The sequence below is a fragment of the Saccopteryx bilineata genome, chromosome 5 (assembly GCF_036850765.1).
Source record: "Saccopteryx bilineata isolate mSacBil1 chromosome 5, mSacBil1_pri_phased_curated, whole genome shotgun sequence".
NCBI classification, from domain to species: Eukaryota; Metazoa; Chordata; class Mammalia; order Chiroptera; family Emballonuridae; genus Saccopteryx; species Saccopteryx bilineata.
Window position 1 is genome coordinate 44,916,626 of NC_089494.1, and position 18,986 is coordinate 44,935,611.

Consider the following 18,986-nt stretch of genomic DNA (forward strand, 5'->3'; position numbering starts at 1 on the left):
TATACCTGAAACTTCTAAATTAACTAGAGTGGGGTTATATGGGGGAAACACATAACTTTTGTTTTATTACAGATTGCCAAATATATATCAAGTGTGGTTTCTTCCTCATGTAACTTGAGGGCTTAACCACTGTCAGAGGCATATCAGAGACTAATTAAAAGTAGACTTGAAAAGCTTTGCCCAGCCATAGTGGATCATCACAGAGAGAAATAAAAATATGTATTAATTCAGAGACATTTTGAATGAAAGAATTAGAGCTCACAAGAATGCATGCATGAAACTCTTCATAAAGCTAAGACGAAATTAGACTAGAAGTCTGGAAGCATAAGGCTGACTCTAGAAGTCAGACAAATCTGAAAGGAAGACAAAAAGATTGAGCGATTTCATATAAAAGAAGCTTTTATTGGATATTCTCACACATAAAGCCTTGAAAGGATCTGAGGGAGGTATAGTTGAGAATGCTATTTGTCTTTAAGTTGCTTAGAGTCTAATAGTACAGATGAAGTAAGGGATAGGAAAGGATCCTGTTCAAAATACACACTGGTATAGACAGAGGGGGTGGAATGGGAGTAGGGTCTTGAGGGGAAGTGAAATCTCTCAAGAGAAGACTGAACAGGAGTTTCTGTTATAGCAAAGAAAAAAGTGGTTTGGGGCCAGAAGGAGAGTCTTGTATTCTTCATTAGGAATGACTTATGGAAAAGTTTAGAATCACTTTATCTTTGCATTGAAAGCATTTTCTCTTTTAAGTGAGTGACTGTAAAATAAATTTTTCTTCAGTTAACTAATAGACAACATTGTCTTTATTTGAAATCTAAGAAAAGAATAGGATGTACTAGAGTTATTAGCATTATTTTTAAACTCTAATATTAGCCCTTGTTTTATAGCATGTCTCAATGGAATCAAGTCCAACAGTTAGAAATCAAATTTTTGGAACAAGTAGATCAATTCTATGATGACAACTTTCCTATGGAAATTCGACATCTGCTGGCCCAGTGGATTGAAAATCAGGACTGGTAGGATCAAACATTATTGTATTTCTCCTAGTAGTTGATGCACAAATGATTTATACTCTATCCATATGGATTTATTCTATGGTTCACTTTTCACTTAAAAGGTGCATTCTTTCCAGATAACAAAAGCTTTTACAAAGTTTTGGGAAACTTTTTTCAAAGGAGAAAAATCATTGTTCCTTGTGGATTCACTTATTGTAAATGAAAACCTAATTAGGTGCTAGTGCTTTATTTTTCTGTAAGTCAAAACCCCAACAACTTCTTAAACATGAAAAAGCCAAGAAGTAAATCTATTGTTAATATCAATTCTCTATCACAGACTCAGTGTACATAAATCTTTTTTCTTACTATATCTTACAGTCTTTAAAGCTCTATTCACCCTGTACGACTTCAATTATTTTTTACTTTAAACAGTTGTCTAATTTTTATTGTGGTAATAGAAATAACATAAAATTTACCATTTTACCCATTTTTAGGCATACAGTTTAGTGGCATTGAGTATATTCTCACTGTTTTGCAACCGTCGCCACCGTCGATCTCTAGAACTTTTCATCTTCCCAAACTGAAACTTTGTACTCATTAAACAACAGCGCGGCTCTCTCTCCAGCCCGGCCCCTGGCAACTACCATTCTCTTTTCTGTCTCCAAGAATTTGACTACTCTAGGTTCCTCATATAAGTATAAACGCACAATATTTGTCCCTTTGTGACCGACTGATTTCCCTTGACATATATTTTTTTTCACAATTTATTCATAGAGCATATATCAGAATTTCCTTCCTTTTTAAGGCTGAATAATTTTTACAAGTTGTAGATTGTTTATCCGTCCAACATTTGAGTTGTCTCTACCTTTGAGCTATTGTGAATAAAGCTGCTATGAACATTGGTGTACAAGTATCTGTTCAAGTCTTTAAGTCACTGTTTTCAATTCCTTGGTGTATCTACTCAGAAGATACACAAAAATATCTAATACACATAGATATGTAATTCTATGTTTATATTTTGAGGAATCTTCATCCTGTTTCTATAGTGGTTGCACCACCAAAAAGCCAAAGGGACCCAGATTCTCCACATCTTCACCAATGCTTATTTTGTGTTTTCCATAATTGTATCCTAATATATATGAAGCAGTGTTTCCTTGTGTTTTGATTTGCATTTCCCTAGTGATTAGTGATGTAGAATATCTTTTTATGAGTACAATTTAGTAAAATCTTTAAATGCTTATCACTATGGAATAGATTTATTATTTTAAAATTGATGTGGTAAAAAGGTAGACATTTTACTTAGTTGTTTTCTGCTGTGTAACAACACTTTTGTTTTTTAGGGAGGCAGCTTCTAACAATGAAACCATGGCAACAATTCTTCTTCAAAACTTGTTAATACAACTGGATGACCAGTTAGGTCGTGTTTCCAAAGAGAAAAACCTGCTCTTGATTCACAATCTAAAAAGAATTAGGAAAGTCCTTCAGGTGAGAATGCATTCTACTTTTTTCCATTATTTAGATTTTTAAGTCTTAAATTCATTTTTAAAAATCAAGTATGTACCCCTATATTCTTTTCAAAGCAGATTTAATAGGATAAAATCAGAATTATCTCTTTTTTTTGTATTTTTCTGAAGCTGGAAACGGGGAGAGATAGACAGACTCCCACATGCGCCCAACCGGGATCCACCCGGCACGCCCACCAGGGGGCGATGCTCTGCCCCTCCCGGGCGTCGCTCTGTTGCGACCAGAGCCACTCCAGCGCCTGGGGCAGAGGCCAAGGAGCCATCCCCAGCGCCCTGGCCATCTTTGCTCCAATGGAGCCTCGCTGCGGGAGGGGAAGAGAGAGACAGAGAGGAAGGAGAGGGGGAGGGGTGGAGAAGCAGATGGGCGCTTCTCCTGTGTGCCCTGGTTGGGAATCGAACCTGGGACTTCTGCATGCCAGGCCGACGCTCTACCACTGAGCCAACTGGCCAGGGCCTAAAATCAGAATTATCTTACCATTTAAAATTTTGTGCTCAATTTTAGTTCATTACCCAATGTTTGTTTTTCATGAAATTTTGAATCTACAATGTACTATGACTGGGAAGGGCATTTGTGATTTACCTGTGACCATTTGAGAGTCAGGATCAAATGTGACAGTGCTGAAACAAGGATTTGAAAGATACCGCTATCATCCATCCTCCCTTACCTTGCCTCTTATATAGCAATCTGGAGTTAGTTCTCATTCATAGATGGAGGTTTCAAGGTTGTATGAGCTTTCCAGATTGGTTCAACTCTCATTTCCTTCAAAAATATTCTTTATTGCGTTCTAGCCCCCCGTTTCCAAAGGTTCATCCAGGCAAAGCCCATGTCTGTGTTCCTAGATACCTGAACACATCTGTACCACAGATATGTATACTCCATTAGTATTATTTGTGTGTTTGTCTTCTCCCTCAAACTGTGAGCTCCTAGAGGCAGGGACTTTAGTACTCAGCTTTGAATTTCCAGCACCCACCACAAGGCTAGACATAGTAGGTGTGTAATATTCATTGATTAAAAGAGAAATGAATAAATGAAGTGAGTCAAGGACGTAAATAATTAAGGGCAGGCTAATCCCGAGCTAAACCCAGAGGTGCTGACACGAACTCTGAAGACGGACTGCTGTGATATTTACCCAGTGCCGTGAAAAGTACACGTGCCCTTTCTCAGGGAGGCAGTCTTATAATCCTAAACTTACACTGACCATATTTTAAAGAAAATTTTACTTAGACTATAAAAGAAATGGGTTTGATATTACTGATATTTGTGAGAAGGACATATATATTTTTGTTGTTGTTGTTGTTACTGTTTGAATTGCACTGAGCCAACTTTGCCCTTGTAATCCCCTTCAAACTTACAAATAACTTTACCTGGGGCTAGAAAAATAGCTTATTGTCAATATAACAGGATCTTTCATTTCATGGTGTAAAGCCAACTATTTCTTATGAAGATAAGAGATTTAACCGTGGCTTCGTTAGCTTAGGGATCTAATTGGTAAACCTAAACTCGGTTGGCATACTGCTACCTACAAGACAAATGTGGCCACTGCCTATTTTTGTATGGCCTATGACTGAGAATGGTTTTTATATTTTTAAGTGATTGAGAATCAATCAAGCCTGACCTGTGGTGGCACAGTGGATAAAGAGTTGACCTGGAAATGCTGAGGTCGCCGGTTCGAAACCCTGGGCTTGCCTGGTCAAGGCACATATGGGAGTTGATGCTTCCAGCTCCTCTCCCCCTTCTGTCTCTCCTCTGTCTCTCCCTCTCCTCTCTAAAATGAATAAAAAAATAAATAAAAAAAAAGCCCTGGCCGGTTGGCTCAGTGGTAGAGCGTCGGCCTGGTGTGCAGAAGTCCCGGGTTTGATTCCCGGCCAGGGCACACAGGAGAGGCGCCCGTCTGCTTCTCCACCTCTCTCCCTCTCCTTCCTCTCTGTCTCTCTCTTCCCCTCCTGCAGCGAGGCTCCATTGGAACAAAGATGGCCCGGGCGCTGGGGATGGCTCCTTGGCCTCTGCCCTAGGCGCTAGAGTGGCTCTGGTCGCAACAGAGTGACGCCCCGGAGGGGCAGAGCATCACCCCCTGGTGGGCAGAGCATCTTCCCCTGGTGGGTGTGCCGGGTGGATCCCGGTCAGGCACAAGTGGGAGTCTGACTGTCTATCCCCGTTTCCAGCTTCGGGGAAAAAAAAAAAAAAAGAAAGAGAATCAATCAATCAATTAATTAAAATATATCAGTATATATTGTGACATGAAAATATGAAATGAAAATTTCTGTATTTTAGAGGAACACAGCCATTCTCCTTTAATAAGACATTGACTATGGTTGCTTTTGCACCACAGGCACAGAGTTGAATAGTTGTGACAGAATGTATGGCCCCCAAAGTCTAAAATAGAAATGTGTATGTGATTGTGTGTGTTTGTGTATGTGTGTGTGTGAGCACAGAAAATTGATCTTGCCCTCTATAGGAAAGTTTGCTGACTTCTGGCCTAGAAGGGATGGTCTTACACTTTGCCAGAGGAGCAATGATGGGTAAAACGGATGATGCATGGTCTTTGAAAATTCTGACTCTCAAACTGCAACCATGGGCAAATCACTTAATCTTTCTGAATTTCCTTATCTTTTTATCTAATTGAGAATGATTGTTACTTACCTTTTGAAATTGTAAAGAAGACGGGGGTGTTTATTCTGGCAAAAAAAAATGGCTTTCAATAAATGATTCTTGTTGATAGGGAAAACAACAGGACCTTCTTAGTATAAATTAGGAATAAGGGTACAGCCCATCTTTTTCTGGGTGGGTATCAGATTACAAGGAGAGCTCACAGTAACTCCGAGTCACATCTCAGCTCCTCCCAGTTGTATTTCAGTTCAACCACAAACTCTTCTGCTTATGTCACTGGCCATTTGGCATCTGCCTCTGCAGACCTTTCCCGACAAACTGCCCCAAGCTCCTCAACATCCTTGCTGCATACCACATCCACTCTTGAATGACTCTGAGCCTTTGACCCCAATGGTCCCATGGCTAGGCATGCTCTACCATCCTTCTTCCTCCAACCTAGTTCCCCTCCATCCTTAGAGGAACTGTGGAGTTCCCCTCACAGCAAAGAAACCTTCATTTGCACATTAGCCCTTATTCTCAGCCTTCTCAGAGCACTGGCTGCAAGATAACCAGTATCTCATCTATTCTGAATGTGTCTAAGCAGGTCACAGGCTCTTTGACAGTTAAAACCTGACCTCCTTTTGTGACTTTCCTCCTCCCTCTAGTACCCAGTATAGTTCTATGACAAACTGGGAACTTAAAACATAGTTTGGTTTATTAAGATAGTTTGAATTGACAGAAACACTTGTCTCTTTTTTGTTCTTCTGCATATTTTATTTTATAAACTATACTTACTGGGTCTTTATTTAATTCAGAACACAGTAGAGGATAGTAATAAAGAATATCATCGGTCTGACCTGTGGTGGCGCAGTGGATAAAGCGTTGACCTGGAAATGCTGAAGTCGCCGGTTCGAAACCCTGGGCTTGCCTGGTCAAGGCACATATGGAAGTTGATGCTTCCTGCTCCTCCCCCCTTCTCTCTCTCTCTCTCCTTTCTAAAATGAATAAAAAATAAAAAAACAAAAAAACAAACAAACAAAAAGAATATCATCAACTATGATCTTACATCTAAACAAACTTGCATTTTATAGGTTTTTTTAATCTTGCATATTCCCATGTGTTTTTTTTCTATGACATGTCTTTTTAATAAAACACAATACCCCCCCCCCCAAAAAAAAGGAGAAAAGAAACTTTTAAAAGATCATTGACACTGTGCTTATCTGGAATAAGCATTTTCATCCTCTGGAATTTTAAATACAATCAATTTTAACTATTAAAGCAGAAAAAAACAAAAAGAAAGAATAAAAAAAGAGCAAACAATATAGTAGCAGGAGAACTAAGCAGATATAAGATAGATTTATTTTAGTTCTTTACAGAGCAACTGAAGTGTCCAATTGCAATATTTAAATTTACTATTTTATATTACACCTACTTCTGATAAGAATTTAGAATGACTTGTTATAAAAGACAAATTAAACAAATTGAACAGAGAGTGAAGGCCAGCTCTGGAGGGCAGCTGTGCACACGGCCACCCAGCTAGCCCCTGACCCCTCGAAGGGTGGCCGTCTCAGGTCAGGGACAGGAGCGAAGACTGAAGGTTGGATCCTGGCTCTGGGACTCACTCTCTGTGTGTTCCACAGCAAGGTATTTACGCTTTCTAGCTGAAAGCCTGTGTTAAGGGCTAGGTTAGGATTTGCTAAAAATAAATACATGCCCCAGATATTTCAAGAATTCTTTAACCTGTTTTTGGACTTAAAATAATATACTTTATTTTGTTGGAGCAGTTTTAGTTTTACAGAAAAGTTAAGCAGAAAGGACAGAAAGTTCTCATATACTCCCTCTCCAATCCCCTCTCTTCAGTTTCTCCTATTATTATCACAGGACATTATTATCGCACACATTTGTTACAAGAGATGAACCTATCGGGATACACTACAGTAGTAACCAGTTTCCCTTTCTGTGGTTCCAGATACCTCTAGTTACTATTACACAGAAAATTCAGAGATAAATAATCCGTAAGTTTTAAATTGTGTGCCTCCCATTCTGAGCAGCATAGTTACACCTCGCATGTCCTACTCCAGCCTGCTCTGGATGTGAACTCTCCCTCTGTCCACCTTCTCCACGCTGAACGCACTGCCCATCCCTTACATAGACGGCTTCTTCGATCCACCTCTACTGTCGGGAATGGCAGGGCTTATGTTCCAGGAGAGCTCATTTCACTTAACAGTGGCCCCAAAGCACAAGAGTTGGGTGATGGTGGTGATTCATATATGACAAAAAAAGAAGCCATAAAGTGCTTCTTTTAAGTGAAAAGTTGAGTATAGCAATATGGGATATTTTGTGTGCAAGAGAGAGATCACCTTTACATGACTTTTTATTATAGCGTATTGTTGTCATTATTTTATTTTATTATTAGTTAGTGCTGTTCATCTCTTTTTGTGCCTAAAATTTATAAATTAAACTTTATCATAAGTATGTACATAAAGAAGAAAACAATACAAACATTGCCCACTTAGGATGGTTGGTCTTAGGATTTTTTTTTTTTTTGAAACGGGGAGAGACAGTCAGACAGACTCCCGCATGCGCCTGACCCGGGATCCACCTGGCACGCCCACCAGGGGCGATGCTCTGCCCACCAGGGGGCAATGCTCTGCCCCTCCGGGGTGTCGCTCTGCTGCGACCAGAGCCACTCCAGCGCCTGGGGCAGAGGCCAAGGAGCCATCCCCAGCGCCCGAGCCATCTTTGCTCCAATGGAGCCTTGGCTGCGGGAGGGGAAGAGGGAGACAGAGAGGAAGGGGGGGGGATGGAGAAGCAAATGGGCGCCTCTCCTATGTGCCCTGGCCGGGAATCAAACCCGGGTCCCCCGCACACCAGGCCGAAGCTCTACCGCTGAGCCAACCGGCCAGGGCCTGTCTTAGGATTTTTTGACTTAGGACATGCATGCAGTAGAAAACGTACTTCAAATTTTGAATTTCTATCTTTTCCTGGGCAAGCAATATACAAGACAATACTCTCTTGTGATGCTGGACAGTGTTAAGAAGCTGTAGCTCCCAGTCAGCCACACGACTACAAGGGTAAACAGCCAACACTCTACAGTGTATTCATTGTATTAGGTGATTTGCCCAACTGTAGGCCAGTGTAAGTGTCTTGAGCATCTTTAAGGTAGTATAGACTAAGTTATGATGTTAGGTGTATAAAATGCATTTTTGATTAATGATATTTTCATCTTACAGTTGTATATGTAGGGTTCAATCCTCTCTGTGATCTCAGGCATCTATCAGGTGTCATAACATACCCCTCATGAAAAAGTGGGAACTAGAGTATTACAATAATTTGTTTATTCATTTTAGACAATTATGAATAAAGCTGCCATTAATGTTTATGTGCAAGTTTTTGTGTGGGCATGAGTTTATAACCCGTTTATGTAAGTACCTAACTTGGATCTTTGTTCTTGGACTTCCTATTGCAAACCTCTTTTTCTGTTCACCTTCCTCCCTGTCTTTCAGTCTGCTTGAGCTGCTATAACAAAATTTTAATTTATGAGTGGGTTTTAAAGAGACATTTATTTCTCATAGTTCTGGATGCTAAGAAGTCCAAGATCAAGGCACTGGCAGATTTGATGTCTGATTTAGCTTCCTGGTTCATAAATGGCTATTTTTTTTACTATAACCTTACACAGTGGATGGGTGGGGGAAAAGAGTTCTCTGCTGTCTCATTTATAAGGACACTACTCCCACTTATGAGGTCTCTATCATGATGAACCTCATGACCCAATCACTTCCCGGAAGCTCTACCTCTTAATACCATCATATTAGGGGTTAGAATTTTAGCATATGCATTTGGGGAGACACAAATGTTTAGTCTATAACAACCTTCTTTTTGTCTTTCTCCCTCAGATAAAATGATGTACAAAAATAGGCACATATTCATAATAAAAATTGAAGCAATATAGAAAAATGTGGCCCTGGTCATTTGGTTCAGTGGTAGAGCATTAGCCTGGCGTATGGATGTCCTGTGTTCGATTCCCAGTCAGGGCACACAGGAGAAGTACCCATCTGCTTCTCCACCCCTTCCCCTCTCGCCTCTCTCTCTCTCTCTGTCTCTCTCTCTCTCTCTCTCTCTCTCTCTTCCTTTCCTGCAACCATGGCTCAATTGGAGCAAGTTGGCCCCCGGGCACTGAGGATGGCTCCATGGCCTCCACCTTAGGCTCTATGAAGAGCTCAGTTGCTGAGCAATGGAGTAACACCCCAAATGGGCAGAGCATCACCCTCTAGTGGGCTTGCTGGGTGGTCCCAGTCAGGGTGCATGCGGGAGTCTTTCTCTGCCTCCCCTCCTCTCACTGAATAAAAAAATTTAAAAAAAGAAAAATGCAAATAAAATATAAAATAGTCCAAAACCTACCTAGATATAATCATATTAATAGTTGATAGTGTCATTCCATACATTTTATATTTACAGTTGTTTGCCTGGAAATAATATAATAATTAATTAATAAGTAAATAATAATACAGGAATAAGCTCTGTTTCATGTTCTCACAAATGTAAACCTACTTTTTCCCACCCCTGTACATGTAGCTAGAAGGCTGCAGTGCAGGCTGCTATTGACATTTATACTAGTAGCTACCAGTATTTTTTTTTTTTTTTTATTATGTATTTTTTTTTTAAATAAATTTTTATTAATGGTAATGGGATGACATTAATAAATCAGGGTACATATATTCAAAGAAAACATGTCTAGGTTATTTTGTCATCAAATTATGTTGCAAACCCCTAGCCCAAAGTCAGATTGTCCTCCGTCACCCTCTATCTAGTTCTCTGTGCCCCTCCCCCTCCCCCTAACTCTCCCTCCCTCCCTCCCATGTCCTCCCTCCCCCCCCACCCTTGGTAACCACCACACTCTTGTCCATATCTCTTAGTCTCATTTTTATGTTCCACCAATGTATGGAATCATGTATTTCTTGTTTTTTTCTGATTTGCTTATTTCACTCCTTATAATGTTATCAAGATCCCACCATTTTGCTGTAAATGATCTGATGTCATCATTTCTTATGGCTGAGTAGTATTCCATAGTGTATATGTGCCACATCTTCTTTATCCAGTCTTCTATTGAAGGGCTTTTTGGTTGTTTCCATGTCTTGGCCACTGTAAACAGTGCTGCAATGAACATGGGGCTACATGTGTCTTCACGTATCAATGTTTCTGAAGTTTTGGGGTATATACCCAGTAGAGGGATTGCTGGGTCATAAGGTAGTTCTATTTGCAGTTTTTTGAGGAACCACCATACTTTCCTCCATAATGGTTGTACTACTTTACAGTCCCACCAACAGTGAATGAGGGTTCCTTTTTCTCCACAGCCTCTCCAACATTTGCTATTACCCGTCTTGTTGATAATAGCTAATCTAACAGGGGTGAGGCTACCAGTATTTTTAAAGCCTCTTCTGTCCCTGCTCTAGCTCCATTCTGCATTATCTCCATCCAGTCTCTCTCTTTTTGTTACAGTTTTATTACATATATGGCATCTCTAGAAAATGTAGTACATAGGTTTGCAAGTTACAAAACCTCACATAGATAGGATCACACTAAATTTATTCTCTTTTTTTGAGAAAAAGAGAGAGTAAGAGAGACAGGAAGGGAGAGAGAGAGAGTGAGAAGCGTCAACTCGTAGTTGCTTTCACTTTAGTTGCACGTTGTTTCTCCTACATGTCTTGATTAGGGCCAAGCCAGTGTCCCCTTCCTGAAGCCAGAGACCTTGGGTGTTTTACGCCAGCAACCTTTTGGGCTCAAACTGGCAAGTTTTAGGATTGTGTGGATGATTTCCTGCTCTAGCCAGTGACCCTGCGCTGATGAGCTTATACTCAGAGATAGTGACCTCGGAACTTTGAACCAGCGACTCCAGTGTTCTGGGTTGACGCTTTACCTACTGCACCATCACTGGTCATATTTATTTTTTATTGCCTTCTTCATTCAACATAGTTCCTGAGATTCAACCGTGTTGATGGGTGTAACAGTAGTTTATTCATTTTCATTGCCACATGGTATTCCATTGTGTGAATATATCACAGTTTATCCATGTTACTGTTGACGGGCACTTGGGTTGTCACAGTATTTCTTTGCTGATTCATACAGTATTGGTCTGAACAGTCTTGTGTGAGGTTCCTGGTATACATGTACATGAAATTCCCTAGGAAATATACCTAGGACTGGAATTGTTGAATTGTGTCGTGTGTACATCTTTAATTCTACTAGATAATGCCAAAAATTGTTTTCCATAATGGTTATACCAGTTTACACACTCCCAGTAGAGTAAGAGTTCTGGCTTCATATATTTGCCCCACATGTATTATGATCATCTGTCATGCACCAATCTGGGGGTGTATCCATTTTATTTATTCATTTTAATCCTTTGGTTTTTTTTCTAATTTCTTTACTCAAGTGCTTACTACATTTATTTTTAGTCCTTTTTTCTAACAAACAAATTTAACCTTACACATATTTGAGGGGTATCTTTGTAAACTTAATATGTAGTGACCTCATTATTTATATCTGAATAGTCCATAATTCAAGTTTTGACTTTTATTTCTAACTGGGTTTAAAGGTAAAGCCACTAAAAAATACAGAGAAAGTCTAGAGAAAATATAACAGATGTTTAAATGCATAGATAAGCTTATCCCAAATTAAGGAGAATTTTTTACAGCCAGAAAATATTTAAACTATACACAGAACTATAAGTAGGACTTGGCAGGGAAGCTGTCACACTTTCTTAGATTCTAGAAATACAGATCCCAAGCATGAGAAAGAAAAATAAACTACAAAAAGAAAGAAAATATTCTAAAGGTAGCAAGAGAGAACAAAATGTATTCCTACACAAAAATGAGAGATAAACTGAAAGCAATTTAAAAGAGTAAGAATAGAGAAGACTAGAATCATTTCTTCACAGAGCTGGAATACAACATTCATCAACTTAAAATTCTGTACTCAGCTGAGCTGTTATACAAAATTCAAGGCTCACCACAAAGATACCCATGGAAGGAATACCAAAGGAAATTAAACACACGTTAAACATGCATAGTGAAATTTCAGAAATACCTCTACATCGAGTGGAATAGAGTGTATAAAAGATTGAAAGTACAAAATAAGATAGAAAAAAATTCAAATAATATCTATTAAATGGACAAATCTGCAGTTATAAGACAAATTGTGGTTTTTACATCTAAAACATAATATAAAAAGATGGTGATATCAAAGAGGTGGGCTGAGGCCAACTTACAAAGAAGCTTGTGAGCCTTGGTAGGGAATCTGAGTGTTAATCTGAGTGTAAAAGTGAGTCATTGAGAAATCTGAGCAACGGTGTGACATGAACTGATTATATTTTTGTTCAAATCATTCGTCTTTCATTTTAATTAACAAAAATCTCTATTTGCTTTTGATAACACTTATATTATAATGAGCTCCCTTTGCAGACAGAAAGATGCCCTTCCCTGCACTGGCCATTCATAGTAGGGCAAGGCCTAAGCCAGCCTTCAAAACATCTCTGCTTCTGGCTTTAAGGTGCAAGTGTTTTGTTGCTGTTGTTTGTTTTTTCCTAAAGAGAGAAGGCAATTAAAACAAAATGTTATAATAGACTGACATGGGGCTTAATTTTTAATTGAATATATTGGGGTGGCATTGATTAATAAAATTATATAGGTTTCAAGTGTACAATTCTATAATATGTTAACTATTTGAACTGGGGGTTTTTTGTTGTTTTTTTAAAAATAATTTTATTTTTTTAATGGGGTGACATCGATAAATCAGAATACATATATTCAAAGATAACATGTCCAGGTTATCCTGTCGTTCAATTATGTTGCATACCCATCACCCAAAGTCAGATTGGTTGTTTTTAAAAAGCTCACTCCGGCTGACAAATGAACTCTTATTAGTCAAGAAGGAATCAGAGAGATCTGATAGATTTTTAAGAGCAATATACTGAAGTCTTTCTATTACTGTGGATTTATCACTTCTCCTAAACTTCTACAAGTTTTTGCTTTATCTGTTTGTTCCTGTGTTGTGAGGAACATAAATACAAGGTAATATTGGTGACTTAACCTTTTTAAAAGATCAATATAAAGCATCCTTTCTTTAATCCACTTACTGTTTTTTCATCTTGACATTTTATTGTGTGGCTTTCTTTTTGTTACCATTTACTAACTGGAAAATGAATTCATCTCTTTGTTTTTATATTTCCTGTGTCACTTTGTATTATATTTTATAAATATCATATAGCAAATCTTCTTATTTAATGAACAAATATTTAATGAGTCCTCACTATGTTTTCAAATTTTGAGCACTAAGAATCCAACTGGAGAAGTCATGAGGCCTACAGTCTGAAGAATTCACATCTCCTATGTTTTTATTTATAACTTACAGGAACTTCTATGGTTACTCTTCAAAAATTAGTGTTGGGGAAATAAGGAAAAACAGGCATCAACATACTTGTCTGATTATAGAAAAAAAAATCTCCATCAGATAGAAGGTCGCATTCAGGGTTTTGGTGTTAACTCTGTGGTTATTCAACTACCTACAGAGCATTTTTTCACTGACCAGAGTGATGACTCTCTCAGTGAGAGTTTTGAACTTGGCGGATGAGGGGGCGTGTGCAAGTGTAACCCACACTTCACATACTCTATCACAGGCACCAGGGTGGCCTCTTTCTCAGAGTTTGTTTGGGTTTACCGAAACAAAAATACAGGTTGGAGCTGAAAGCTCCTAAAAGTTGAGCAAGTGGTGGGTTTCTTCTTGCCACTCTGTAAAAACCTTATTGTTAGTTCTGAGTATCAGGTGAAATGAGATTTTGAACATAAGTTGGAGGATTTGAAACACATTTTTGCAATACCAGGGGGAAAAATAGTTGCTTTAACTAGTGAGCTGCCCTGGCCCATTTCCTCAGTGGTAGAGTGTCCACCAGCATGTGGAAGTCCTGGTTTTAACTCCTGGTCAGGGCACACTGGAGAGACAACCACCTGCTTCTCCACTCCTCTCCTTTCTTTCTCTCTCTCTTCTCCTTCCACAGCCATGGCTCGATTGGCTCAAGCGAGTTGGCCTTGGGCACTGAGGACGGCTCCATAGCCTCTGTCTCAGTTGCTAAGAAGAGCTCAGTTGCTGAGCAATGAAGCAGAGCCTCAGATGGGCAGAGCCTCTGCCCCCCTAGTGGACTTGCTGGGTGGATCCTGATCAGGGTGCATGCAGAAGTCTGTCTATGCCTCCCCTCCTCTCATTAAAACAAAACAAAACAAGACACCTATGGAGCCACTCTAGCTCTGCCAGAGCTTACCCTCTAACTCATACTGTTTCCTCAGTTCACTTTTCTTCCTTCTCTTTGTACACTGCACACAAGAGAGGTGAAGAGGTGACCTCAACCTGTGATGCAGCCACTTGGTGTTAACTCGGAAAGAGCTGAATGGAGGATCCGATCTGTCGGGTCCTTTTTTTTTTTTTTTTTTTTTTTTTACAGAGGCAGAGATAGACAGGGACAGACAGACAGGAACGGAGAGAGATGAGAAGCATCAATCATTAGTTTTTCGTTGCGCGTTGCGACTTCTTAGTTGTTCATTGATTGCTTTCTCATATGTGTCTTGACCGCGGGCCTTCAGCAGACTGATTAACCCCTTGCTGGAGCCAGCGACCTTGGGTCCAAGCTGGTGAGCTTTTTGCTCAAGCCAGATGAGCCCGCGCTCAAGCTGGCGACCTCGGGGTCTCGAACCTGGGTCCTTCCGCATCCCAGTCCGACGCTCTATCCACCGCGCCACCACCTGGTCAGACTGTCGGGTCCTTTTGTTTTGTGCACAGCAGCAGCCGGTTTGCCCTTCACTCCACAGTTGTTTCCACAAGTCCCCAACACACACCCAGAATCTGTTTTCCTCTGAGATAATTACCCGATGCCAATATCACAATGCTCATATTATGTAGGTTCAGAGACCCGCATATTGTGTCATGTAAGAGAAAATGCGAATTACTTGTCAAGATTTTGTTTGCTGCACAATTTGGAATAGACAACAGAAGGCAGATGGGTTATTGCAAAGTTTCTGGTCTAGTGCACCTGATACGAGACTGAAAGTCCAGTATGATCAACTCAAGATCCCACCCACTTGAAATTGTATTCATGAACTATTTGTGCATATTCATCGTATCTAAGCCTACCTCCATGTTCAGTCTTTTGTAACAGTTTATTACTTTTTAATCATTAAAAAATTTTTAGAATTATAGTTGACATACATTATGTTAGTTTCAGATATACACCCTAGTGATTAGACATTACATAACTCATTAAGTGATCATCTCAATAAATCACCCATCTAACACCATGCATAATCATTAGAATATTATGACTACATTCCCTATACTGTAATTTACATCCCTATGACTATTCTGTTACTACCAATTGGTATTTCTTTCTTTTTTTATGTGTGACAGAGACAGAGAGAGAGAGATAGAGGGATAGACAGGGACAGACAAGCAAGAAAGGAGAGAGATGAGAAGCATCAATTCTTTGTTGCGGCACCTTAGTTGTTCATTGATTGCTTTCTCATATGTGCCTTGATCTCGCGGGGCGGGGGCTGCAGCAGACTGAGTGACCCTTTGCTCCAGCCCGTGATCCCATGTGCTCAAGCAGGTGAGCCCGTGCTGAAGCCAGCAGCCTTGGAGTTTCAAACCTGGGTCCTCCATGTCCCAGTCTGATGCTCTATCCACTGCGCCACCACCTAGTAAGGCTCAATTTTGTATTTCTTAATGCCTTCACCATTTTCATTCATTCTCTCAACTCCCCTTCCTATCTGGCAAGCGTCCAAATGTTCTCTGTATCTATGAGTCTAGCAGTTTATTGCTTAAGTCAACAGAGATTTGTCCCTTCCCTGAATACTGACTCTCGCTGAAGTGTGTGTCAAAGTCTGGTTGACATCAGCACTCTGTTACTATAATCATTTGATTGGCTACTTTGATCAAAAACATAGCAATCGCACTCCCAGTTGCAGAGTGGGCTTCTAAGTAAACATGATGTGCTAATGTGGTGCCGGTAATTAAGAACTATGTTGGTATAAAAAAATGAGAAGACCCTTCTGTGTCTCTACAAACTCAAGAACTTGCCTATTTTCTATTACATCTCAGTAAAAATATATGAGAATAAGAAAATAAGCAGTACCATATCAAACTTTTTTAAACAGCTAGCTGCTTTTTATACTTTCCATGCTTCCATAACTTACCTCATCTTTGTCATGATGTATGTTGGAAAAAAATAAATATCTCATTTGTTCTCAATAGCTCAGCACTCCTCAATTCACCATATCTCCTCCTGTAGATTCTTATATTTCTTTCCTTGAACAACAAAAAGTCTTCCCAGAGAAAGAGATAGATAGAGATAGAGACAGAGGCAGAGATAGAAACTTCACGGCAATAAAGTTAGTGCAGCAGAGGTGAAAATGGAGGCATGGTGACCTGTTTGAACATTATTTCAACAATTTAAGGAAAAGAAAATAGGATACTGAGTTAGGCAATGGCAATAGAGATGAAAATAATGTTCTGGTGTTGTGAAATAATTTTGGAAAAGAATTGATATGGAAATGAATGAGTGGATATGAAATGTGTGAGAGAGCAAGAAATGAGAGAGAACTTGATGGTATTAGTGTGGATCATTACATGGATATCTGTGCATAATGAAGATTACGTCTGGAGAGGGAAGTGGGATAACAAGACGAGTTTCATCAATTCTAAGTGGCAGGAGTAGGAAGCTAATGGGGAGTTCCTGGAACTAATATGCCTAAATGCTTGCCTGTCTCCTCCACAAGGCCCTGACTTCCCTGAGTACATTCGTCTTGGCATCCCAGCATGTGCCAGCTAGGGGCTCAATGTCCTGTTTGATAAGAGTTCACAGAGGCTCCTCTGTGTTTGTCCTCAGGTGGTCTAAGGGTGTCTTTCAGAAAGTCATTATTTTATATGACATATCATGGAATTTGTTCTAATAAATTATTCTACCATGTGGTAAAAACTAACAAATAAATTAAGAGGTGAGCTGACACTGAAATGTGGATACTGCCTTTCTGCTATAAGTAACCCTAACTAAACTGAGCAAATATCATGTCATTATTGCAAATGCAGTTAAGAAGGCATAAACGCAATTTAGATTATAACATTTTCTTGCTGAAACCAGCAATTTCTGTTTTTGTTTTATTGGTTTGTATTTCTTTATATATTCTGAACGTGCTTTTGTCAAATACATCTATTAAAAATATCTTCTCCCACAGTGTGGCTTGCCTTTCCATGTTCCTCTCAATAATGTCTTCTGATAAACAAAAGTTTGAAATTTCAACAAGATCCAATTTTTAATCTTTTTAAAAATTGTTACTGCTCTTTGTGTTCTGTTTAAGAAATCTTTGCTTGTCCTACATCATAAAAAAATATTCTTCTATGCTTCTCCTGAAATCTTTATGGTCTAACCCTTCACACTGAGGACTGTGATCCATGTAGAATTGATTTTTGTGCCTGGTGTGAGGTAGGGGTCAAGACAGAATATTTCAGTATGGATATCCAACTGACTCAGGACCATTTACTTAAATGAGTATCCCTTCTTAATTCAGTGACACTTTGACTTGTGTTTATATGACTCTCTCTAGTCTATTGGCCTATTTGTCTCTGCTTGCACCAATACCATATTTCAATTAATTACCATGCATTTGTAGTAAGTCCTGGTATGTGGTAGTAAATGTCCACAAACTCTGTTTTTCAGAATTGTCTTGATATTTTTGATCCTTTGAATTTTTATGTAAATATCAATACTAGCTTGCTGAGATTTACATCGAAATTGTATTGAATTGGTAATTTTAAGAAAAATTGACATCTTGCTAATGTTAAGCCTTCCAATCCATGAACATAAAATATCCATTAAAAAAAATTAATAGCAGCCCTGGCTGGTGCTCAGTGCATAGAGTATCGGCATATGGACATCCTGGGTTCAATTTCGGTCAGGGCACACAAGAGAAGCAACCATCTGTTTTTCTACCCCTTCTTCTCCCCCTTTTCTTCCTTTTCCCCTCCTCACATCCAGTGGCTCAATTGGTTCAAGCATGGCTCTGGGGGCTGAGGTTAGCTTTGTTGGTTCAAGTGCATCAGCCTCAGGTGCTAAAAATAGCTTGGTACTTGAGCATAGGCCCCAGACGAGGTTGCAAGGTGGATCCCAGTTGGGGTGCATGTGGGAGTTTGCCTCACTATCTCCCCTCCTCTTAAAAAATAATTGAAACTTTAACTGCTTTCCAACCTGTGATACATCGTCATTTTCCTCTCCTTTTTCTTCCCTCTTTCCTTTTGTTCTTTGTTCACTAAATTAATTTTAATAACTGTTAATGGGTCATAACCTGCAGTTTTAAAGCACTGTTCTAGGTGATCTCTAAAAAGCGAGTTGTTAGCATATGAGCATTGTCTACACTGAGATATGAGCACATGACTCTTCAAAGCAGTTTAGGCTATTTATTTTTTGTCCAGCATTGCATAAAGGTTATAGTTTTAGTACTTCTTTATCAATACTTGTCATTTTCAGACCTAATTTTTATCAAGTTATAGTTGTGAAATGAATATTTCATTATTATTGAATTTCTCTGATTTCTATTCAAATTGAGCAACTCTTCATGTTTAAGGCTTAATATTTTTGTGTAAATTAGGAATTTAATTTTGTTTTATTTTCTACAAAAATAGCCAATTTTTCCAACACCATATATTGAATAATTCAGAGTAAGCCCACTAATTTTTAATATGTCAATTTTTTTCTATATACACAGGTATGATTTTAGGTCTTGCTATTATGTTTTATTGATCTATTTGTCTTTTCACCTGCACCAGTATCACACTCTTAAATTGCTA

At 39.1% G+C, this 18,986-nt stretch overlaps 1 protein-coding gene across 1 annotated transcript in view; it reads left to right on the top strand.

Annotated features, from left to right (window-relative positions):
* Positions 1-885: 885 nt before the first annotated feature.
* Positions 886-18,986, top strand: part of STAT4 (signal transducer and activator of transcription 4) — a 108,763-nt gene continuing 90,662 nt past the window's right edge. The window contains exons 1-2 of the mRNA XM_066279217.1: positions 886-1,013; positions 2,333-2,477. Of these exons, the coding sequence (XP_066135314.1) occupies positions 886-1,013; positions 2,333-2,477 (273 nt within the window). The remainder of the gene's footprint in view (positions 1,014-2,332; positions 2,478-18,986) is intronic.